A 25,093-nucleotide genomic window follows, 5' to 3' on the forward strand; every position below is an offset into this window, starting at 1 on the left:
GCTCATCAATTCTGCCTTGCCAGCAGGCCTCAACTATGCCCTTGGTGCTGGCAGCACCACTTCTGGCACGGGAACTTAGTTTGCCTCCAGGGTCTATTTGCTTCTTGGCCTCTCTACTGAGACTGAGTGCTAGTTAGTGCCACCTGCCTGTCACGAACCAGGACTCGCCCAAAGCGAGAAAAGTTACAAGAATTCCCAGTGCCTTATACAAGACTTCACAGATTCTCATGGGCCTGTTGGAGTGGATGGCTGGGAAAAAAACAACCCAGAATGGTATTTGTCCTGCGGATTGGGAGGGGCAGGATTAGGGAAAAGCACCTCAGGATCTTGAGGGGGGAGTCGGGGAGAGACTGGAGAAAAACTCCCCAGGATCCTGGGGGGACAGTGGGTGTTAGAGTTGCCAACCCTCCATGATTACCTTGGGGTGTCCAGGAATTAAAAATTAATCTTTAATTAAAGACTGTCATGTGATGAAACGTCCAGGAATAGTCCAACCAAAATTGGCAACCCTAGTGGGGGAGTTGGAGAAAAACTGCCCAGGATCTGGGGGGAGGGAAGGTGGGGAAATTGGAGAACAGCTCCCCAGGATCATTGGGGAGGAGGTGGGGGGTTGGAGAGAAGCTCCGCAGGATCTGAGGGGCGGTGTTCGAGAAAAGTTCCCCAGGATCTGTGGGGGGGGGGGGTGGAGAGAAGCTCCCCAGGATCTGGGGGGAGGGCAGGGATAGAGAAGATCCCCAGGATCTGGGGGGAGGTGTTGGAGAAGCTCCCCAGGATGTGGGGGGGGCAGGGGGGTGTTGGAGAAGCTCCCCAGGGTCTGTGTGGGTGGGGTGGAGAGAAGCTCCCTAGGACCTTGGGGGCGTGGAGAAGCTCCCCAGGATCTGTGTATGTGTTGGGGGGGGGTGTTGGAGAAGCTCCCCAGGCTCTGTGTGCGTGGGGGGGGGTGTTGGAGAAGCTCCCCAGGATCTGTGGGGGGGGTGTTGGAGAAGCTCCCCAGGATCTGTGGGGGGGGGGGTGTTGGAGAAGCTCCCCAGGCTCTGTGGGGGTGGGGGGAGGATAGAGAAGCTCCCCAGGCTCTGTGTGCTTGGGGGGGGGGGGTGTTGGAGAAGCTCCCCAGGATCTGTGGGGGGGGGGGAGGATAGAGAAGCTCCCCAGGATCTGTGTGTGTGTGGGGGGGTGTTGGAGAAGCTCCCCAGGATCTGTGGGGGGGGGGAGGATAGAGAAGCTCCCCAGGCTCTGTGTGCGTGGGGGGGGGTGTTGGAGAAGCTCCCCAGGATCTGTGGGGGGGGGGAGGATAGAGAAGCTCCCCAGGATCTGTGTGTGTGTGGGGGGGTGTTGGAGAAGCTCCCCAGGATCTGTGGGGGGGGGAGGATAGAGAAGCTCCCCAGGCTCTGTGTGCGTGGGGGGGGGTGTTGGAGAAGCTCCCCAGGATCTGTGGGGGTGGGGGGAGGATAGAGAAGCTCCCCAGGATCTGTGTGTGTGTTGGGGGGGGTGTTGGAGAAGCTCCCCAGGCTCTGTGGGGGTGGGGGGAGGATAGAGAAGCTCCCCAGGATCTGTGTGTGTGTTGGGGGGGGGGGTGTTGGAGAAGCTCCCCAGGCTCTGTGGGGGTGGGGGGAGGATAGAGAAGCTCCCCAGGATCTGTGTGTGTGTTGGGGGGGGTGTTGGAGAAGCTCCCCAGGCTCTGTGTGCGTAGGGGGGTGTTGGAGAAGCTCCCCAGGATCTGTGGGGGGGGGGAGGATAGAGAAGCTCCCCAGGATCTGTGTGCGTGGGGGGGGGTGTTGGAGAAGCTCCCCAGGATCTGTGGGGGGGGGGAGGATAGAGAAGCTCCCCAGGATCTGTGTGTGTGTGGGGGGGGGTGTTGGAGAAGCTCCCCAGGATCTGTGGGGGGGGGGGGAGGATAGAGAAGCTCCCCAGGCTCTGTGTGCGTGGGGTGGGGGTGTTGGAGAAGCTCCCCAGGCTCTGTGGGGGTGGGGGGAGGATAGAGAAGCTCCCCAGGATCTGTGTGTGTGTTGGGGGGGGTGTTGGAGAAGCTCCCCAGGCTCTGTGTGCGTAGGGGGGTGTTGGAGAAGCTCCCCAGGATCTGTGGGGGGGGGGAGGATAGAGAAGCTCCCCAGGATCTGTGTGCGTGGGGGGGGGGTGTTGGAGAAGCTCCCCAGGATCTGTGGGGGTGGGGGGGTGTTGGAGAAGCTCCCCAGGATCTGTGTGTGCGTAGGGGGGTGTTGGAGAAGCTCCCCAGGATCTGTGGGGGGGGGGAGGATAGAGAAGCTCCCCAGGATCTGTGTGCGTGGGGGGGGGTGTTGGAGAAGCTCCCCAGGATCTGTGGGGGTGGGGGGAGGATAGAGAAGCTCCCCAGGATCTGTGTGTGTGTTGGGGGGGGGTGTTGGAGAAGCTCCCCAGGATCTGTGGGGGGGGGGGTGTTGGAGAAGCTCCCCAGGCTCTGTGGAGGGGGGAACAGAGAAGCTCCCCGGGATGGGGAGGATAGAGAAGCTACCTGGGGTCTGTGGAGTGGGGGGGAAGCTCCCCAGCCGCCTGGTCCTCGGGGCGGGGAGGGAGGCGGGGCGCGAAACAGCCTCGCTCGGTTCCCCAGCCCAAGGCCGCCCCCGCCCCGCGCTGGCCGCTGCGGCCGGGTGTCCCGCTGCGGGGGCGCGGGCAGGGCCGGCAGTTCCCCGCCGAGCGCTGGGCAGAGCCGGCCGAGGGGGCGGGCCCGGCGCGGCCGGAGGGGATAAAATCGCGGCCGGCCGCGCTTTGCCGGCGCTGGCTGCAGCTGAGCCGCGGGCGGGGCGGCAGCGAGGCCTGGCTGGTGGCTGCGAGGGACGCGTCTCTGCCCGCCATGGCCGCCCCCGCGGGGCGCGGAGCGCCCCTGGCGCTGGGGCTGAGCGGGCTGCTGTTCGCGCTGTGCGGCCTCGTCCTGCTCTTCGTCCTGCCCAGCCTGGTGCGGGACCAGGTCATCAAGGTGAGACCAGCGCTGGCGTCCCCTTTGCCAGCCCCCAGCAAAGCCTGGGGGGACCCAAGTGCCCGGGTTCCTCCCCGTGCCCCCCCTCCCCCGTAGCTGTTTTCTGGGCTACAGCTGCCAGGCCTTGTAGGCTGTTGAGGTCACTGCTAGTGATAGGACAGGGTGAGAAGCTGGCAGACATCTAACTGTATCTATTGGGGCTGAGATGCTGCTGGGACAACTTCTTGCAAACTATTTCTGTTGCAAGTGGAGGTAAGAGCAGTACCATGTTCTAAGGCAGTAGTTCTCAACCAGGGGTCTGGAGCCTCCTTGGGGGCCTCAAGCAAGTTTTGGGGGTCTCCAAGCAGGGCCAGCTTTAGATTGGCTGGGGCCCTGGGCAGAAAGCTGAAGGCCCGCTGCATGGGGCTGAAGCCCAGGTCCCTGAGCCCTGCCACCCAGGGTTGAAGCTGAACCCTGAGCAATGTAGCTTCATGGGGTGGGGCCCCTGTGACATGGAGGGGCCCAGGCAATTGCCCTGCTTGCTACCCCCCCCTAATGCCACCCTGGCTTTTAGATGCAGAAAACCAGTTACTGCAGCACAGGTTGGTTGTGGTGTTTTTATAGCATGTTGGGGGGAAGAGGGTGGCTCAGAAAGGAAAAAAGTTGAGCACCCCTGTGTTGTCAGATGCTACCAGTGTGGTGCTCTGCTCTCTCCTTGTTGGTATCACTCGGCTGCGTGCGTGTGTTCCCTCTGTGTGCTGCCCCAGCTCTGCGCAGATAGCTGACGCAGCAGACCCGAAGAGAACTCCCAATGACCACAGAGTCTAGTAAGGTACGAAGGCACGTCGGCCAGGTTTATTGCCGTATTGGACACAACAATAGTTCCCCTAGATTGTTACTCTAGTAAAAGGCATACTACTACTATGTGCCCACGGTCAATGGACTCGGCTCAGTCAGTGGCAGGACTTTCCACTGCCCCCTCGGCTGGACAAAGACACCGCCCCAGGGATGTATTCTTATACACGGGTACAAACAAGTTACACATCACTCCTGACGTATTGAGGTACAACCCTTCTACGTAGTAAGGTGCCGCCTTTCACCTTGTACATGTTGCTTCGAACAAAACTCTATCCATCATTTTATCCTTTTGCCCCCGTCATTGGGATGGGTCGGCCTGTTCTTTCTTATCTGTGGAATGTATAAGGTGTTCTGGTACCGTGTATATACTTCGATATGCTAGGTGAATATCTGTTTATGCAACATCAGCCCTTTCCTTGCCAACATTTGTGAACCGAGCTGGCCTTCAGCTCACAGCTTGACTTTGCTTTTTAGCTAAGTCTTGACCATTACTTTAGTTCAGGCCTCATACTGGGCCTTTATCAGGGCCTTCACTTACTACACCCTGCTCTAAAGGATGTGTAAAATGCACCTTTTTTTCTTTTGCTTGTTCGTGCTGGCTACGGAAGCTTAATGAAGGCTGATAGCCTTGCTCCCCATTGCAGTAGGAAAGATCAGGTCATATGGCACTGTGCTCCTGACTGTAGCAGTCAGCATTTACAACAAAAGGTTCAGTAGCTGCTAGCTGAAAATGCTGCACCTCAGCTGAAATAATGCACTGGAACTAGAGAGAAGTGCAGCTGAGCAGAGGCTTAATGTCCAAGGAGAGCTTCATGTAACTGGCACTAACCATTTCCAGTGAGTTAATCAGGGCCCCTTTCTGATGACTCTGAGGGGGGCTGAGGAGTTAGTTGTTCGTGCATCTCCGAGCTTTTAATTGTTTGAGTAAAGCCTGTTCCAAAGGCTTTCTTTGATTGCATCAATCCCTTCACTCCCAGGAGATAGCTGATCTCAGTATGTCAGAGATCTGGGGTTGGAGGGGCTGCTAGCTCTCTGCTCTTGCTCCTATTTCTTCATAACCCCACAAATAATAATGCCTACATCTTTCATTGGTGGTTTTACCATGAAAGTGATGATCGCATGGGAATAGTGGAGTATCTTGTAGGGTCACATGTAGGTGGGAAGTGATAATCAGACCCTCAGTTTGAAGTGTACAATGCATGTGTCTTCCTCCCAGGAAGGCCAAAAGCAAGCAATGAGGTCTGTGGCTTGGAAGGAAATGGAACTTGGCTGCTTTTGGGTGGGTGATGGTGGTAAGCTCTCCACAGATTCCCTGAGCAGAAGTTGAGTGGAAGGGGAAGCATGTGGGTGCATATAAAGGAATATGCTGAGTTCAGCAGGGTTGCAGCAGAGCTGCCAGACTCTGCTTGTGGCCTGTTGATGACCCTTCCTTTCCAGCAGGATTTAAATCTTCACTTATTCTAGCTCTGTTGCTTCAAGAAAACCGGTGTGGTATTGTCTTCTGAGCTTGTGGCTTTGTGAGAAATTGTGCCCCCTCCCATACATGTAGTGTAAACTCTTCTGGCTTGCGTTCTTGTATTCCTCTGCAAACCATGCCTACTCGAACTGCTTCACGCCCCAGCTACAGCATGGAACACAGCAGCTCTGACTGCGTGGGAGGAACAGGAAGGACACTTACTACAGATCCTTGGTAGTTAAGTAGCAGGCTTCCATCTAGTGGATCTGAACTAACCATATCCCTTTCCACAAGTTTTATGGAGACTGGAAAGCTGTTCATGATGTTCCTACCAAGTGCTGAATTCATCTCGTCGCTGTAGGGAGACTTCTCTAGATCTCCAGTCTAGCAGTGCTACAGTAAACAGTCTGTCGGACGTTAAAGTTTTAGGGGGAGACTTTCAAAGAGATAAATGGCTGTTAGACGTCAACTGCCACTTACATCTTTGTAAATTCCCCCCTGAACTCTGATTCAGGGATTTGTAACGCCAGGTTAAAAAAGGTCTTGAGCAATTCTAGCATGTGCTGGGATCTTAGGGGCTCAAAGGAAGAGCAGGGGATGCTAAGTAGCTCCCTTGTATCTAAATGATAAGCCCTGTGAAGTGTGTGTTAGACTTTATACTACTAAAACCTCCTCCATTATGATCAGTGAATTGAAACCACTTGCAAGCAGTTGCTTGTCTGACTTGCCAAACACAATTCCCCTCAACCTGTGCCCGCGGTTGGTTGATGCAACTTCTAGTCCAGAGACCCTAGTGGTGATGTCATCAGATGATGCTGTGCTCTGACTGAAAAGGCTGAAGGTCTCCTCCAGCACTGGGTTGTGTCTGCAAATATGTCCATTATCTCCTGGAGGGCTGAGTGAAGGGAATCTCATTTGTAGGTGAGGTGTGCCCTTAGCCATATCTGAAAGAAGGCTAAAGATGGGCCAATCAAGCTGAGATTTTACCTATCCCTAGCATTTATAGTCATCCGATCTAGATGAATTAAGCAGTGATTGGCTAGAAAGACTGCTCTGCTACAAGGTCTACAGGGGGGGAGGGGAAGAAGGCTATCTTGCAGAATGTTAACTGTACCAGTGAAAACTTGACTTTTAATTAGGTTTGTGGAGTCTCTTTTGCCTGAAGACTTCTGGGCTCTAGACATTTAAAATAAATTTTGACCCAGTCACCCCAGAATGCTACCAAATTGAGTCACATTGTTTTCAGTGAAGTTGCATGGTGGTAACTGAAAGCAGATTTGGCTGTGTGAGCTAGGCTTGGCAAATGGGTCACTTGGCTGCTCAAATAATAGGACCTCACCCACCTTGCCTCTCTTATTGGTCCGACTTCTGTTGATAAGCTACGCAGAGGTGAAGAAGAGCTCTGTGTAGCTCAAATTCTCACCAATGGAAGTTGGTGCAATAAAAGAGGTGACCTCACCAACCTCATCCTTGTAATACCATGGGACTGACACCTACAACTGCACCGCATAAGGCCTGGTCAAATGTCAGTTGACCACCTATTTGATCACTGTTAAATATTCTGGCAAGAAGGCCTTGATGTAACCTAAATATTTGACTGCATGATGATACCCTGTTAGGCTGGTTACTACCTGATATGCCATCTGCTGGATGTGGGTTAGAGGGAGGGGAAGAGACAAAATAATTGAATATAAAGCCTCTTGATTGGCTGGAATCTTCTACACTAGCTTTGTATAGCAGACCATAAACCTATGCAGTGGCTTACAAAGCACATTCAACAAGTTAAGACATAGTCCCTGCCCTGAAGTGTTTATAGTCTAAACCGACCAGACAAACCTATAGAAACTAACCGAAGGGAGTGCAGGAGGGACTTCATTTCATTGTATAACAATTTTTTTCTGAGCTAAAATAACTCTTAAATCTAGGTTTTTGCTAATTAGACATAAATATCTATCTAAGCCAGTTGGAGACCATCAAGTCATACTCTTTGTTCTAGTAAATTAGTGCATTTAAAATATTAGACTGTTTTGATGTGTGATCATTCTTGACCAATAGTCAACCGATCAATTTATTTTTGGACCAGTCAGTGTCCCAACCTTACGGTAAATGAATCTGAGCTTTTGACTGATATGATTAATGCCTTATTGCCGTAGCAGAATCTCTCTGGCTAACTCCACAGGAAGTTCTGAAAAGGCCGTGTGTCTTCATAAGAAGCATTAAGATGGATTAAAAGCTGACAGTTCGATTAATGCTGTGTAGCTAATGTCCTTCTACTGTTCTTTCCCTTCTGCAATGGGGGCATGCAGGCCAACAGGTCTGGCATGTATGCAGTTATCTGCAGCCATGCCACCCTGAAGTAGTTTCAGGGGTGGCTCCAGGCACCAGCACACCAAGCGTGTGCCTGGGGCAGCAAGCCACGGGGAGCACTCTGCCAGTCGCCGCGAGGGAGGCAGGCAGGTTGCCTTTGGCAGCATGCCTGCGGAGGGTCTGCTGGTCCTGTGGCTTCGGTGGACCTCCCGCAGGCTGCTGCCAAATTCACAGGACCGGGGACCTCCTGCAGGCAAGCTGCCGAAGGCAGCCTGCCTGCCGTGCTTGGGGCGGCAAAATACCTAGAACCGCCCCTGAGTAGTTTGCAGCAAGGATGATTGCTAGAGAGTCCTGACTCTTCAGTGTGTGAAACACCCAGAGCTCCAATAAAGCAATTCAAAGATCCCAACACTTTACTTGAATAAGGCATTAAACATAACCTAAATTCTTCCTTCTGTTATGTCCATGCAACCCCACTGGCTCAAATTTTCAATGTGGCACGAAGTGCTCTCAAAGTGAGGAAAGGCACTGTGGTGATCAAAAGTAGGTAGGCTCTTAACTTCCATTGATTTCAAGACCCTAAACACTTTGGAGGGTCTGGGCTTAAGTGTGTCTAGAATTAAAAATCCTAGCTTTCACGATGTAACAGAGAATCAGTAAAATCCATCCCCACTCCTCCATGACCAAGCTGTTAGCTGGCAGACCAATGGAACTCCTGGTGTAAGGAGGGATGTGGAGAAGAGAGATCAGAGCACTAGGTTGGGAAGAGTCAGATTCACACTTCAGTTTGCTTGCTGCACTTGAGTTCACATTGCCAAGTCCTGTTGTGGGATCAGTTAGTACACTGGCTCATTTTGCTAGAAAGGCAGAGCTGTTTTGGGTTGCATACTACAGAAATTCAGCAGACAGAGTGCTGCAGCAATAGAGAACATTGGCAGACCATATGCTGTTTTATAGCACTTACTCACTCTACTGCCAGAAAGTAAATAGCTTGTGTAAGGTGTGGGAAGGAGTGGGAGAACTTGAATCACTGCCTTGGGGTGGTAGGAGAACCATTTGCATATTTCCTGCAAGACAGGTGAGCATCTGCTTAGCATTCAAATCCCACTATGGCAAAGCAGAGTGGGGGAAAAAGACCAGCATGATTGTATTGCTTGGAAATATGGATGTCATCTTGGCTATGATCCTAGATATCCACAAATAATTCAGAAAGACTTCTCGGTGCTTGTTAGTTTTGTAGTAGCTCCAAATTATCAGCAAAAATTAACACCTCCCCCTCCAAAGGACATCATGCCGCCGGGTGAGTCTTGTGGCCCAACATCTACAATGTCATATGATACTAGGTTTCACCCTTAAGCATGAAAAAGCAGTAGAAGTAAGTGGAAGGTCATCCTATTTTCTGGTATTATGTGCTTCTTTAATCCTCAAGTGATAGAACTCTTGAATTAAGCAAGACAATGCTTGGGTTTTTAGGTAGAAAGGAATTTGTTTGGGTTCATAAATCCAATCTTTGCGCTCACATCACATGAAGAGCCACTTGAGCTGAAGTAAAACAAGTCTTGTGTGTTCAGTAAAACTGCTGCTGTAAGAATCACTGGGTAGTGGCCGTTCTTATTTTCTCCTTTCCTATCCTCTGCTGCGTTCTTGCAGTGACCCTAAAAATCCTTCCCTATCTTCAACCCTCCCAGTGAACGGGCATCTCAGCTTCCATCCTTCTGTCTGAGGACTGTACAGGGATAACTCTGTTAAAACTGTTATCTAATGGCATGATAGAGCAGCACATTCTTATTTCACTCCCTTCCCCAGGGTTGAGCTTGCTGGCTCCATAGCACTGGCTTGCTGCAAATGCAACAAATACAAATAGAACTTGCACTAGATTAAGGGTCTATTGGCTATGGTGCAGGTTGTGTTTGGGAAATCTTCTAGCAGGAAGAATCCACTTAAATACTTCCCTGCTCACCTAAGTTCATTTAAACTAATTTCTTCAGTACTGGACACATGCAGTCTGACTGTCAGCCAGAGTGTTGCAGACCACTTATTGAAAGATGGTTGGCCTTGCCTATTCCAGCATTTGTGTTCTGTCACGAGTTTACTAGTATCTCTTGTAACATCTTTATCATGGTCTCCAGGGTTCTGGCAAAGCTTAACTCCAGTGTTACTGACTCGTTGGCAGAAACCCTTTGCAATATCAGCTAAAAGTTTTCACATGCCTCTGAGCTTAAATGCTGTCTCAACTATGGCATATGTTCACGAGGTCTAAAATGTCTTGTAACTTCCACAGTACAAATTGTCAACACTTAATCTCAATATCTTATCTGTTGCATAAGATATATTTTGAAAGCTTGTCTTAATTTGAGGGGAAGCCTAACTTGGAGTAAGGCTTGTCATATGACAACATTGTAAGTCCTATTCAATTGCTATTGTACCGCAGAACTGCATGAAAGGAAGCTGTGGATCTGGGAGGCTTAAACTGGTAGTTACAAAACAAGCTTTGAGCATTGTTTGTGAATGGCACATACCAGTTTGGGATGACAAATGAGATTTGCTGTTCATGGTCAGGCCTTGGGTCACTTAGTCTGGTAGCCAGTGTCTGAGGATCCAGAATCCATACTACACCTCGTCAATAGCACACAGTTTACACATTGCAGGGGCAATTCATTGCTAACAGTCTCAAGGCCTACCTGACTTAGTAGCTCTGTGTTGCTAAAATCTGGTATGTGACTGGTTCAGGCAGTGCTCACTGCTGGCCTTAATACCAGCTGCCTGGATGAATTTGCTGTACACAAGCAACAGCAGATTCTAGTATTTTTATAGAAAGCCAAATTAACACAAACTACAATTAACCTCAAGCTGCCTTTTGCAGCTACACAGGGAACTGAGAGCTGAGGACTCCTGCCATCTAATATTTGCTCTGTCACTTGTGGCCTTCAAGTCACTTGACTCTGGCATCCCTGTAGGTAAAATCAGACATCTACTTACTGCCTCTGGGGTGTCATGAGTGAGTGTCTATGAAGCATTAAGTGCTGTGTATTGTATACAGGTGGGATAAGGACAGGGGGATCAAGGGAGGCAGAAGAGAGGCGAATACAAGCAGGTGAGGAGGGTGGACAACAGAATAGGGGATGAATAAGATTCCAGGAACAAAAAGAAAGGAGGTTTTGCTCTTCAGAGACTGAAAAGTATTGGCTATAAAAGCATGGGATAGCAGCCCTATAAATGGAAGGCAAGGAAGGAACAAAGGGATAACAGATGTAGTGGGGGGTAAACAAGAGAAGGTCCAACTCAAGTGAATCCTTTCTGCTCACCATTTCCTACTAGATGTTTGATCTCTCCAAGCTCAGTGATGAGAATGGGGTGGCTGTCCCTAGTACTTACCTTAATATTGCAGGTGACTCCGGATTCTATAGTGGAGGGACTGGGAGAATCTGAATAAATCAATTTGTCAAATGTGCACAGCCTTCCACTGGCTGGGGACCTGGTGGAGGGCATGTCCCTGTTGATCTGAAGGAAGAACCTTCAGAACAGCTGTACCTTGCTTCTTGTGCCCCTTCAGAGGTTGGTGGTGGTCCAAAGACCTTCTCTGTCCCACCCCCTATAAAATGAGCCCACTGAGTTAGCATGACCCTTCTCAAGATACTGTGGAAAGCCCTGTGCCTGATGGTGACCACAGTGAATGGGCATTGGTAGGGCAAAAGTGGGGTACCTTTAAAGCTGTTCACATATTGACTGCAAAATACTGCTGGTATTCTTAAATCACTCTGATGCAGATAATCGGAGCATCTTAAATCTGTTTAGTAATGGGCATCATGTAAAACTAACATCAATGGGATGCGGAGTTCTGAGCCTTTCATGTGGCTTTCCTTTTTAAAGACCAGACTGGAACAAAACTGCACAAAGCAGGATAGATGCTGAAATTTCTAAACTGATTATTAACCACTTTAATCTGGTTCCATAAGTGTCTTGAGTTACTTTAATCATTTGAATGGAATTTAAACCCACTTACAAAGGAAAGAAACAAATAATAGAATATCAGGGTTGGAATGGACCTCCAAGAGGTCATCTAGTTCAGCCTCCTGCCCAAAGCAGGACCAATCCCCAGACAGATTTTTGCCCCAGATCCATAAATCTCCACCCCCCCCCCCAAGGATTGGGCTCACAACACTGGGTTTAACAGGCCAATGCTCAAACCACTGAGCTATCCCTCCCCTGTGAAACTAACCATTGAACATGCACCAAATCAAATATCAAAAATGATAAATCCAATTTTACTTTTTCTTGATCTCCCCATAAGATGGGGTTCATTTTAACTGATTCAGCAGAGCAAAATTCCATCCCCAGACCTGCTTCAGTTTGAGCATTGTATGCCTGGGGCTTGTAAAATCTCTGGGGCAAGGACCTTATCTTTATATGTATTTTTTTAATACATAGATGCTAGCGTACAGTAAATCACTCCACACAACTTACCTGTCTCAAGCCTATTGAGAGTTAAGGCTTTGTTAAATCTCTCATTAAAAGCCCTGGAAATGCTTCTTATAACACCAAAATCTTCAAGATCCATAATACAGCAGAGGCATATTCAGTCGAGCCGTCTTTCCTTAGTTCCCCTCTCTATGATCCTTTCTTCATTTGATGCATGCTTATAAAGACACCAGACCTTGAACATTCTTGTCAGAGTCCACCTGGTAACTAGACATATGTCATGTCACCTTGGATGGTAGGTTGGGACATGGGTTGCAGTCAGAGGGAGCAAGGAAGGCTCTGTGTAATCTGGCTCTGGTGGAAGTACTTCTCCAGTTAGAATAGCTAAAATCTTGTTGCTTTCTGCAGCACTCCAGCTCTGAGCCATGTTACTTAATAGACCCTCTTTCTCTTATTCTGAAGGAAGTTTTTGCTTGTCTGAGGACAAACAAACTGAGTTTTGTTGAATCCTTTCTCTTCCTGCCTTATGCCTGACTGAGTAGTGACTTAACTCCTCACTGGAGGAGAAACACCAAAGCTGATGCTCTGATGCCCATTTGATGATGCTCTTGTGCCAAATAGGACTTTGTACAATGTTCAAACAGAGAACCATAAGCCATGTCCTCTCAATATCACTTGAGTCCCTGACAGTCAATAACTTAACAAGCTGTAAGGTTCCCTCTGCCCCTCTCAGTAGAGAGTGCAGTGCCCTTTCCCAGATATACCTGTGACATGCTTTGCCTTGGAGCATCCTGTAAGCTCCATATTCCTCATTTTTATATAATCGTGATCTTGCATATAAAGCATTCCATGTAAGGTATCTGGGGAAAGGTTATGACCTGCTGAAAGTCTTTTCTCTATCCATATATGTATATTAATGCATATGAAGTTATGAGAATTGTATTTGGTTGTCACTAAAACATGCTGCAAGTTGGGGAATCAGCCATATATTAGCTCCCCAGAGGTAGTAGCAAGGAAAGTAACACCCAGGCAGGGTTTCAAACCACCCATCAACCATTGGTCCATCAAGGGAGCTACAATTCAGTGACTCCCTGCATGAGGCCACACTAGAGGATTGCTCAACCTTGCCTGGAGACTCAGCAATGCCCTGACATGCCTGAACTTGTTTTCCAAGCACATGGACTGAGGGTATAAAACAGAGTGGACACATACTGGCCCTTCTCCTGCCCCCACCTACATTACAAGCAACCAAGACACTGAGAAGACACCACCAGAGGAGATTGGCCCAAGTTTTAGGAACAAACCTGTATATTAAGGATTGTAATATCCAGTGGGATGAGGAAAAACTGCTTGGTCTAGTTGCTGCTCAGCCTAATAGGGTTGAGAATTTAGACTGCATGGTTATGTTTTACTACTTTTGATAACTAATGCTTATTTTTTGCCTATCACTTAAAATCTAACTCTTATGGTCAATACACTTGTTTTACTGTTCATCTTTACCAAAGTTTGTATGAAGTGTGGGCAAATCTGCGTAGGTCTCGTGCCGGCTGGTGTATGTCCACTTTCCATTGTTGAAGTGGTGAACCCACCAATCGGCACTGCCCATCTTGAGCAGTGCAAGACTGTATATTCCTGAGGTACAGTGCTGGGAGGACTTGACTCTGGTCCCTTTCTCTGTATGATTCATGAGTGGATCTGGGAGCATTCATGCAATCTAGCCAGGTGTGGGGCTTCACATGCTTTTGTGCTGAGTGATCACAGCACCTGGAGGGGTTTGCTACTGGTCACTAGCAAGGCATTGTGAGAGACAGCCCAGGCTGGAGAGAGTTAAGGAGGCACAACAATCTTACATCCCTGGGGGGATCCCATTAGTAGCAAAGTTGTCTCAATCCATGCAGGTAGGGTTCCTGGGGAGTCAGTGGGCCTCATGTAGATCAGCCTGCAGGATCAAGGGCTTTATCTCCTTCCTCCATGTGCTGCTACTATGTGTACCTCCAATGAGCAGGCTTTTCTGGGGAGGTGCAGTTGTACAAACACATAGCCAAGTTGAATCCAGAGATAGAGGTGCTCTCTCTGGATTGCCAAAGAATCTATGTAGAGTCTTGTATCCTGCTGTCACTATGGAATTTGAGCAACAAAAGAATAGCCTTCTATCCTCATTGGAATGAAGAATCTAGCAGAATCCTGTCAGGCTTCACTGGGAGCTCTCTTCCTGCCTTGGCAGAGTACAGCTGGTATTCTACCATGGCTTGTTACAGCTTGAATACAATTAAGAGATTAAAAGGAAGCATGTTGTAGCTGCTCAAATTACTGTCTTAATGCAGCTTATGGCAAAACAGTCTCCTGCACCATTCACATCACCTGTGCACCTGTCCTGGCCACTCCCGCTGTTTATTTCCACTGCTCTCAGCATATGCTGTCTCACCTTCCCCTATGTGCAAAGGTTTCCCAAAGCTGGTCTATCCAACGCACTCATCTGTGGTGTGATTCATCCTTGGTGCCGTTAGACTGTAAGCGCTTCAGGGCAGAGAGCGCTGGGTGTGAAGAAAATTTTAGTCTGAACATGATTCTACCCTCCAGTGCTGACTTGTTCAAAGACAGTGTAAGCATTAGCTTGCTTGTGAAAAGTGTGGTATGAACGCTGGGTGTGAGTTCAGCATGCTCATGTTAAAGTGACTCGAAGCCTGCTTCGTATATCAAAGCTCAATATATCAAGAGCCCACTGTACGTGCGTGTGTTTGAAGGTGGTGGTAGTACAGGGACAACTAATTCAAATCCAAAACAAGGACCTCATAGTGCAAAGTGGAGCAGCCCCAATGCCCTAGAAGGCCCGGCTGTCTGCATCTTCTTAACCTGCTCTACTTGATCAAGTTGTACTTGATCTTGTTAATCCAGGCTAGTTCTCACTAAAGGAATTCAAGAAAAGGCTGATCCCCCGCAGTCACAAGGGGCTTTAACTGTGCAAAAAAAAGTTTGGCATATGAAGAGCCCTCTTCCAACTTAGCCCTTAGTATGACCAATGTAAGGATAGCTTGTCTGTTTTCTGTCTTGTACACATTAAAAGCTGCTTCATAATGAGCGCATTGCATCAATGAAAGTAAAATTGCTGTCTTCTGTGAGGGCATAATAGAGGTGTGATAAAGCCTAGCCCAAATGTCTGCTTTCTCTTCCAGAACGTGAGGATCGATCCCAATAGCTTTGCCTTCACTATGTGGAAAGACATTCCTGTTCCTTTTTACCTGTCAGCCTACTTATTTGAGGTGATGAATCCAAAAGAGATTCGTCTGGGAGCCAAGCCTGTGGTGAATCAGCGTGGGCCTTATGTTTACAGGTCTAGTATTGCTATTGGCATAATTACCTGCATACATGCTGAGCAGAAATGAAGTGTTCACTGTTAAACTTTTATTCCTGGAGTTCTGCTCCAGCTTGGTGAAGGTGTACATGGGGCTGAGTGATGCAGATCCATGGGGAGGAATAGTTGAAATCCATGCTAAGGCTTCTGTCTCGTACATCACTGAACCCAGACAGGGCAAAACTGGGAACAGTTTGTTTTAAGTCTTCATCTGATCCTCCAGCACATGACTGACTGTAAATTAAAACAGAGCTCTCTATGATGATCAAGGTTGTAAGCAGGGCTGAGCAAACAAGGGAGCAGCTAGTAGGCACAGGATAAAAATGCATCGTAAAAACTTAGGCTGAAAGCACTAATTTTTTTTAACTCCAGCTAAGTTGAGGTGCACTCCTTCCACCCACCACACACTTAACAAGCCTGACTTTTTCTGGAAGTACTGGGCTCCTGCCCTCTGAAATCTGGCCTTTTAAAGGGAGCAGAAGCATTAAGGAGTACATTCCAAAACCAATAACTTGTTGAAAATCTTGGCTTTGGTGTGTTTGGAGGGGGAGGCATTAGACCAGATAGCCTTGCATTTAACAGCAATCTTACCAGACATCTCTAGCACAAACTTGTACCCAAAGTCAATTCAGTAGACCAAGAAAGCTTGTGTGGGAAGATTAGCTCTTTAATCCCAAAGCGTTTTTTAGTTGGGTAGGATATGGGAGCCTGACTGTATATACACGTTGGAGTTGCCATCCAAACTGGCAAGTCAGCACTCTGCTAAAGCCACGTTGACCGCCTGTAGGTTGAGATACCTTAACATGCTTTCAGTTTTGAATGGGTTTATTATGAGTCTACAAACTGAATAAGGGCAAAGCTGCTTAATATAAATGTCTGTTTTCCAGCTGATTAGGATTTCTTAAAGCAAATCGAGCCCCTTGTCCTTTCTCTGCTGTAATTATTGGGCCTCCATTCTTACCTGGCCCATACAATACAAGGCTTTCTGTTGGGCTGCCACTGATTCAAAGCTGCATAATTAGCTAGTTCTCTAGAATCCCACGTGTGCACTTTGTGTTACAAACAACTTAAAAACTCCCAGCCCAGAGGAGCAGGTCTGTTGTACTGTACTTGCCACATGAACCTGGAATTGAATCTCTGATCTTAACTTAAATCCATGTGGGAATTGTGCCAGTTGGATGTGCTAGATGTTGTGCTTTTGTCTGCCTTGGGGAAAGGAAGACAAATCTTACCATGCGGCCTTATTTTTGATGGGCTCCCCAGTGAGCAGGGTCGTGCATTCCTGCCCCTTAACAGCTGGGGAGCTCAACAAAAATGAGGCTGCATGGTAAGATTTATTTTCCCCTCCCCAAGGAAAAGCAGTTTGCATTTCATTGATTGTCAACTGGTTTGGAGCGTAACTAGATACTATAGCAAATAGCTGCTACCCTAGATGGGTTCCAGTCACTAGCTTCAAACAGCCACAGTGTTTCCCAGAAGGCATCGATCCTTCAGATTGCTGTCTGCTAGCTACAGACTCTCTCTCCACTAGCAAAGGGTGTTAAATCAAGTAGCCAGGCACTCTGCTATTCATCTGATCTCTTGGCCTGATTTTACTTTCTTCCCAAATTGGCTCCCTTCAAGTTTCATTTCACTCTGGCTTCCTGTTTTCTTGGCTACATCCGCTGCCTCCTGCCCTCTGCTTTTCACTCTTCTGCACAGAATTGTATTAGAGCTGGCTGCCAGCAGTGCAAGAAGTGCTTCAGTACTGCTCTCTCTTAGATCAGACAGAAAACAGCAGAGAGGTGGCCGGTGATAATGGCTATATTCCCACCACAAGTCCCCTCCCACCCCATCTCAAAGCCAAATCTCATGATGGTTCCTACAGAATACCTCATGAAGTGCCAGATAAGCACCTACTCCTCTTGCAGAAGAGAACCTAATGGCAACTTCAGCCATGGAGTTAATGAAGCCAGAACTGAAAGGGCACTAGTGACATGCCAGCAAAACCTTAGCAGGTTGTGTGAACTTGTCTCCAACTTGCATGTGGCAGGAGTCGGAGCAATGTAAACTGGAGCTGATGGGGAAAGTGCCCCAGTGATTACTTACACCTGGTCTTCTAATTTTTTAAACTAGAGAACACAGGTATAAAACAAACATAACGTTCCATGACAATGGTACAGTTTCCTTCCTGGAATACCGGCAATTTTACTTCCAGCCAGACCTGTCAGACGGGAGGGAAGAGGATTACATTGTTGTGCCAAACATCCTTGTGATGGTAAGACTACTTTAAACTCCAGAGGGGTATTACTTATCCTTGTGTCTGCAGGGAGTTGGGAAAGTTACCCTGCTGCAGCATGCTAAAATAACAATATGCCAGCCTGCCTTGCAAAGGCTGGGCATTCCCCTGCTTAAACTATAGACACTAGACTTAATCCGGGACAAGCTCCATATGGCTGCTGTGGCCTTAAGGACACAAGGACCTTGTTTCTCTGAGTATTTTGATAACTCTGCACAATTGTAATCACCTGCTCTTGAGTGATTGAGCAAAATGTGTTTCCTACAAGTATAAAGGAATTGGGTCAAGATACAGATTGAGAGGGGCAGCCACAAAACCCAAAATTGAGCAGTCTGCCTCAGACAATACTGCCCTGTTCATCCCTACTTCCAAAACTTGGGGGAAGTGAGGGGTGGGGTGTTAATAGCTCACTCCTGCCAAAGGAGGGGAGGTATAGGCAACTGAAATTGTCCAGGACAAGGGGTGTGGTGTTTTTGGGAGGCAGGCTCAGTTATCAAGTAGATAAGGGGTATCATATTAAACCAATGGTGTGTTGCAGCCAGTGCAGAGGTAAAGCAGCTGGGGGATGGGGGGAAGCCAGCATCAAGTCTGTCTTCAGCAAACTCTTGGACAATACAAGAGCCTCTGCTCACACCACGTGGTACTAGGGCATGTACTAGGCCCTAGCGTGGGCCTTATGTTTACAGGTCTAGTATTGCTATTGGCATAATTACCTGCATACATGCTGAGCAAAAATGAAGTGTTCACTGTTAAACTTTTATTCCTGGAGTTCTGCTCCAGCTTGGTGAAGGTGTACATGGGGCTGAGTGATGCAGATCCATGGGGAGGAATAGTTGAAATCCATGCTAAGGGGAGATACTAGGGCATGTACAGAAAGCATCACCTTAGCATGTCAAACTGTGCCTGGTAGAGTTGGGCCTTCTCCACAGAGGACTGCTGAAAGTACCTTGGATTGTGATAATTGGTGACCTTGCTACAATGTGAGTATCGCTGGGTGTTGGTTTTTTCTAAAAACGAAACAGGTGTTTCCAAGGAATTGATGTGGGGGGTGGGACTGCTGACTTTGGTTCATTAGCCTTAGCTAAGCTGAGTGTAGTTTGTGACCATGTAAAACCAGGCGATCTCATGGGATTTGAATGAGAATTTAGTGGAACTCAGAGCCGAAAATATTACTGTGTCTCCTGTGCTTGCAGTGGGAGTAACTGCAAAAGGCACAAGTTGGGGGAGAAGTTTCTGGCTTGAGGAATCCGTCCTGGAGCTTCAGACCAGCTGTCTGAACAGTGGAGCTGACACTAACTTGTTAACATTCACTTCCTGTACCAAATGGCACCCTGATATCCCTTGTCTTGAATCTCTCTAACCTAGGGCACAGCCATTATGATGGAGAACCTACCTCAGTTTTTGAAGGTGATAATAAGTGGCGCACTGGCTGGCTTGGGACAGGACGCTTTTATGAATCGAACCGTGGGAGAGATCATGTGGGGCTATGACGACCCACTTATAGACGTGCTGAACAGTTTAGTGCCTGGTCTGATCCCTTTCAAGGGGAAGTTTGGCTTATTTTTGAATGTAAGTAAACTCATGCTTGGTAACATTAAAACCAACTCTTAGGCTACTCCTCTGCCAATGTAGGATTGCTCATGCAGGTGAGTGTCACCCACAAGAACATGTCTCATAGCTTCTTGAAAGAGATGGGTTAAATATCGCTGTGTTCAGTTCTGCACTGCTTGCAAGCTTGCATCATAGCATTGACACAGCAGCTGATTTAGCCTCCCGTATTCCTGTTCCATATTATCTGTCTTGCATATAGGGGACCTGATGCACAGTCTTGCTTGAGGTCCCGTAGTAAGTCTGCCAAGACTGGGGATGGAACCAGGGAGTCCTGATTCCCATCCCCCCTTCTTTAAACACTAGGCAGCACTGCCCCAGCAGGGGAGGAACTTAAGATGTCCCTTGGCATACCTAGGAAGGAGTTAGTCAGCAAAGTCATTGTTAACCCAGTTAGTCTTCAGAGAGTGTCCACAGAATTAGGCTTACGTAGGTAGCAATGCTACCACATGCATCGTCTTGCTGCATAGGATGGGTCTAGGGAAGTTATTCTTCTTTCTCCTTTTGTACAGTTTAACAACTCGAATACAGGACTGTTCACTGTGTATACTGGGGCCACAGACATCAATCAAATCCACACAGTGGATACATGGAATGGATTAAAAAAGGTAAATGTCCCCTTGCTCTCTAGAAAGCGACTCTAGCTTTCTAAAATGACACCTTCATCAAACATCATTCTGCTGATCAAAGTTGGCAGCTCTTTATGGTTGACCACTTTTTTCCTGAATTTAAAATGGTGCCTGATGCTAGATGGATTCTCAGATTGTGGGTCTGGACCCCAAAGTGGGTTGTGACCCTGTTTTAAGGCTAGCTTAGACTTGCTGGGTCCCAGACCCAAAGCCAAACCCTGAGGGCTTCAGCCCTGAGTGGCAGGGCTCAGGTTACAGGTCACCTGCCTGGAGCTGAAGTCCTTGGACTTTGGCTTTGCTCCTCCACCCCCCCCCCCCGGTTTAGTGGGCTTTGGGATCTTTGCTTTCACACCCCCCACTCCCCCCTCAGGGTGACAGGGCTCAGGCAGGCTCATGCATCCATCCCCCCCCTTCTGGGGTTCTTTAGTGACTTTTGTTGTCAGAAAGGGGTCATGGTGCAATGATGTTTGAGACCCCTGATCTAAGATTTAAGACTCGTAACCTAGCTGGAAGGTTGGTGCTTTGGAGAAGGCAAGCTAAATAAATATTAGCTTCCCGTGAATAAACACACTGACAAGATAACGACTAACAAGTTCTCAGGCTTTTTCAAACTCTGGATATTTTAGTTAGACTGGCTTGGTAGTGATGCAACTTAAAGTGGAAAAACTGTCCAGAGGCCTCTGGACCATACTAGTGCCTGTCTAATAGCCAATTTTAGCAGCCCTACAAAGTTTTTTGTAGTAGCAATTCAAAACCTGCTTTTCCCAGATAGGCTAGCATCGCTGACATCTGATTCCCTAAATCTATTTTGTCATGAAGCACTAGTATTTAGTTAGACTCTCCTCAAATATAAGAGGGCATCAAAGTCAGTTTGACGGGGAGTGGGACTTTCAAACATAAAGATGGCACTGCATGCATGGGAAACTTGAAGACCATATTAAGGTTACTTCCCTTTTTAAAAAAAAAAGTAGAAAACTTCCCAGCACCTGTAGAGCTCTAGAGAGGTCCTACCACCTCTTGCTTATTCTGGCAAGAAATTGCATCTCTCAGGAGGCACCACTTCATGAATTGTCCATCTTAAAGGTTGAGGGACTGGACTTCCTCTTGTTGGATGGGAGACAAGGTTTACATGACACTTTTTTTGAAGGGTCTCTTTAGTTTGAGCTTTCTAGACTTCTTTGAACTCCTGCTTTGCTGCTCACCAAGTAGAACTGCTGGAAAACTATTCTGAAGTGGAGGAAGAAGAGCAAGCAAACTACTCAGGGCTGAAATGTAGAGGAAACTGTTAGTACAGCTGTTTGACTAACATAGTTGTCAGTCTGGCTTTTTTAAATTCCTCATGCAACTTTTCTTGCAGGTGAATTACTGGCGCTCCAATGAGTGTAACATGATCAATGGGACTTCTGGAGAGATGTGGCCTCCTTTCATGACCCCTTCTTCCTCTCTAGAGTTTTATAGTCCTGATGCCTGTCGGTAAGATTAGCTTAAATTTTTGTTTTATACACTGTAGCTGCATGTTTAACCATGTGACTGGAAGTGCGAAGTCTTCAGCTTCGGAATGCAATGTTGCTGGAAGACATGTGGTCTTGCTTGGTTAAATAGCTATCTTTGTTATAACTCAGCTGTCCTCTAAAATAACACTTTGTAGAACTAACTTCAGTGTTGAAGGTAGAGTTCTGAAGTGATCTCAAATACTCAGAGTACAGTTGTTTGTCTGATTGGGCACATCTTACCATCAAAAGATCTGCTGCTCTCAAAAATGAGTTTGCAGTGATCTACTGCCTTTTTTTTTTTTTCTCAAGGGTGAGCAGATATTAGCATCCCCAAAAGGGGGAAATGAAGGCTAGAAATCCTGCATGGCAGAGGAATAGGATCAAGGCTTCCTTAGTTCAATCCCTGCTTTAGTCTGTAGACTACACTATCAAATGTTCTGTAACTCCTGTGCTCAAACACTCAAACAACCTAGCAGACAAAGGTGTAGCAATCTAGTTGCTAGAAGTTGAAGCTCGATCAATTCAAACTAGGAATAAGGTGCAAACTTCTAACGGGGTAATCAACCATTACTACATCTTCACAAGGGTGGTTGTGGTTTCTCTATCACTGGAAACTTTTTTTTTTTAAATCAGGACTAGATGTTTCTCTGCCATGCTCTATTTCAAGCTAGAATGAATACAGGGAAGTCCTATAGCCTGTTAGACAGGCGGTCAGACCATGGTTGCAGTGGTGCCTTCTGGTTTCAGCTTCTATGAACTCTAGGACAGTCAATTACAGAAGTAACTTCAGGGAAGCTAGAAGTACTGTTCACTTTCTAAGCAGCTTAATTGCTCCAACTGCTGCCTCTGGGCTGTTTCATGAATTTAAAGGGTCTGCAGCATGTCCCTCTTGGTATTAGTGGTGACCTTTATTGTTAACAATACTTGGAATGGCCGAGTTGGAAGCAGTGATGCATTTCCACATATTATATAGGTGCTGAAAAGCGAGGAGGTTACTTTCCTGGCAGTAGAGGTTACCAGTATTTGTATAAAGTGTTTAACATGCATTGTCTGCATTGCTGGGGCAGATAAGTTCATTATTGCAAAACAGATTCAGTCTGCAACACTAATTGCATTACTGGGCAGCAGTTGCAATGCAAAACAGTAAATTCTTGCTATGACAGCAAACAGAATTGAAAATGTTTGGGTTTTTTAACTTTTCCTAGTTACCATGCAAACTAGTTCACTAAGCCAGAGGCTGTCTTACAATAGAAATTGCACATGTGTGTGTGCAGAAGATCTTAAGTAATACCAAGAGAAGCTAGTGCTAAGGACAGAGGGTTGAGCACCCTAGTAATTAAGAGTCCTGGGACATGAGTTGTGAGAATCAAGCAAGGATAATCTGTTGGCCTTACCTTTCTCTGACAAAGCAGAAAGATCATCATCTTCCAAGGATGAGCAGTAACCTGCAGGCCAAAGTAACCATCGGTTTCTCTTGGAGCCCCATGCCATGCAGCAGTCACCACTCACTGCCAAATAAATAGCTCGCTCTACATATGGAAGCCCGCGGAGTCTAATGTGCTCCAGTCAGGTCATGATGCTATGGGTCTCAGTGAGGAAATGACATTGGTCACTTCCAATTCAGTCCCCTTGCCTTGTTCTCATGCTTTTACAAACTGAAATTAACATTATACTTATACTGAGTTTCCCCAGTGCCTGGCGGCAGGCTGCAGTCTATAGGGATCACCTGCCTTTTCTGCAAGAGAAAAAGCTTGACCTCCTAGAAGGGAGAATGCACGGTTAAGTACTTAGTCTCCAGTCAAGGGGTCAGTAACATGCTCTGAGTACTGCTATCCCAGAACTAGACAAGGGAAGAGCCTTCCCATGGGACGGACTCCGACTCTTAGAAACATGGGTGAAACTACATGAGGAAAGGGACATGGAATCTTCTCTGCATCCCCGTTCACTTTCCTTGAGTGCAGCAATGTGTTTTCCTGATTCTCCTCTTACCAGAGTGCCCCATAGACTATGCCACTGCTTAGGACCCATGAGAGAAATGCCCCAGATGTAATAGCGGTGAACTTTCTCCTGAGGGCCTTCTCTTAAACTTGAGACTAAACAAGGGACAATAGATGTGGCCCATCAAATAGTCTGGTGACCCCACAAAGCAGCTCCTCTGCATCCCTTAGTTATCTGTAAGAAGAGCTTTCGTCTTCCCTCTAATATTTAACTGTAATCCCTCTAGATCCATGAAGCTAGTGTACGAGCAGTCTGGAGTATTTAAAGGGGTGCCGACCTATAGATTTGTGGCTCCGAAGACTTTATTTGCCAACGGAACAGATTATCCTCCAAATGAAGGCTTCTGCCCCTGCAGGGAATCTGGAATCCAGAATGTCAGCGCTTGTAGAATGAGTGAGTCTTGTATGTCAGTGTCTCTCCAATAGCAATTGGAGACAGAGGTATTATGCAATGCAGTACATTCCCTTTTCATTGCAGAGAATGCACCCTAGACTACTCTTGAGTTGGCTAGGCTAATCTCAAGCTATAAGCAGTAGTTCTCCCATGAGGCAAATCTCTTTATGATCTTGCTACTGCATAAGCAATACAACTAGTTACCAGTAGCAGCATGCCTGGGAATTTTGATTGGGTAGCACTTCTACCCATGCTGCTCACCTCTGTGAGGTGCGCGAAGGTGGGGAGTAGGGCCTGAAGCTTTAAAACAAACAAAAAAAAAAATCCAGAACTGGCTTTAGGATATTGTCAGTCACTGTAGAGTGACTACAAATGTAGATGTGTAAAGCTCAATGAAAATAGGTGACCAAATACTTGAGATGCTTGTTTTTGCTCCAAGCAGTTGTTACACCTCTAACTTACAGAATGGGCACAGTTCTAATTCTATTGCTTTAAAAAAAAAAAAAATTCTAATCTGTTGCCTTGTGTAAGGCACTATGGCCCAAGGAAAAATAGGCAACCGGTCTTAATTTGAGATTGCACAACTTCTGATGGGCTGTGTGGATTACCTTGTGGCTTGCCACCTCTAGCAGCACTTGCTGCCCACGCAATCTGTTTTTAAAACTGCTACTATCCCAATTATAACAAGAACCCAGTGAATGTTGCCCTCTAGAACAAAGCCTTTTACGCTTGGCTTGTGCCATGTACAGAGGTGGCATGGGTCCATTGGCTATACAAAAGCCCCTTCATTGTATCCTGAGCATTTCCAGGGGATTAGCAATAAGGACGGATACATTTTTCATGCAAAGTTTGTCATGTTCAAGTTGTGCACATCTAACCGGACATGGAGGGGAAATAGTTAAGCACAATTGGGAAGAGAGAAATGCGTCAGTTGGGGGGCACACAACTTACCCCTGGGTGCGAAGGAACTAAGCTGAATCCAAATAACCTTTCAGCTGTTGCTCTGGAGAACAGCAGGCCCCAGAAAGGTAAATGTCCAGTTTTGTGAAACCTCCAGCTTCACAATCTCCAAATGCATAGAAGATGCCTGACATAGATGTCATTAAATCAGCATGGACAGTGAGAAGTGATTGGATTATGCTGCAGCAGGGAAAAAGTAGGTTATGTATTAAGAAATTTTAAGCTTCATTTAAGCAATGGAATAAACTTCCAGGGAAGGTATGGAAATCTCCTTCACACTCATCTGCCAAAGCAGGCTTAGGACTGATTTCATTCTGCCCAAGTCTGGAGCATGGGGTGGTGGGGCAGGGGGAGGGAAGCGGACCCTCCAGGATCCAGCTTCCAACCCAAAAGATCTTGTCTGCATTTTCTTA

The 25,093-nt window shown here is 47.3% G+C and overlaps 1 protein-coding gene across 2 annotated transcripts in view; it reads left to right on the plus strand.

Annotated features, from left to right (window-relative positions):
* Window positions 1-2,785: 2,785 nt before the first annotated feature.
* The window catches only part of SCARB1 (scavenger receptor class B member 1), a 37,402-nt gene continuing 15,094 nt past the window's right edge, over window positions 2,786-25,093 (plus strand). For both annotated transcript variants that reach the window (XM_050923526.1, XM_050923527.1), the window contains exons 1-7: window positions 2,786-2,950; window positions 15,143-15,300; window positions 17,437-17,578; window positions 18,965-19,168; window positions 19,720-19,815; window positions 21,194-21,309; window positions 23,554-23,720. In XM_050923526.1, coding sequence (XP_050779483.1) covers window positions 2,828-2,950; window positions 15,143-15,300; window positions 17,437-17,578; window positions 18,965-19,168; window positions 19,720-19,815; window positions 21,194-21,309; window positions 23,554-23,720 — 1,006 coding nt within the window. In that variant the 5' untranslated portion in view covers window positions 2,786-2,827. The remainder of the gene's footprint in view (window positions 2,951-15,142; window positions 15,301-17,436; window positions 17,579-18,964; window positions 19,169-19,719; window positions 19,816-21,193; window positions 21,310-23,553; window positions 23,721-25,093) is intronic.

The sequence above is a fragment of the Gopherus flavomarginatus genome, chromosome 15 (assembly GCF_025201925.1).
Source record: "Gopherus flavomarginatus isolate rGopFla2 chromosome 15, rGopFla2.mat.asm, whole genome shotgun sequence".
Classification (NCBI taxonomy): Eukaryota; Metazoa; Chordata; order Testudines; family Testudinidae; genus Gopherus; species Gopherus flavomarginatus.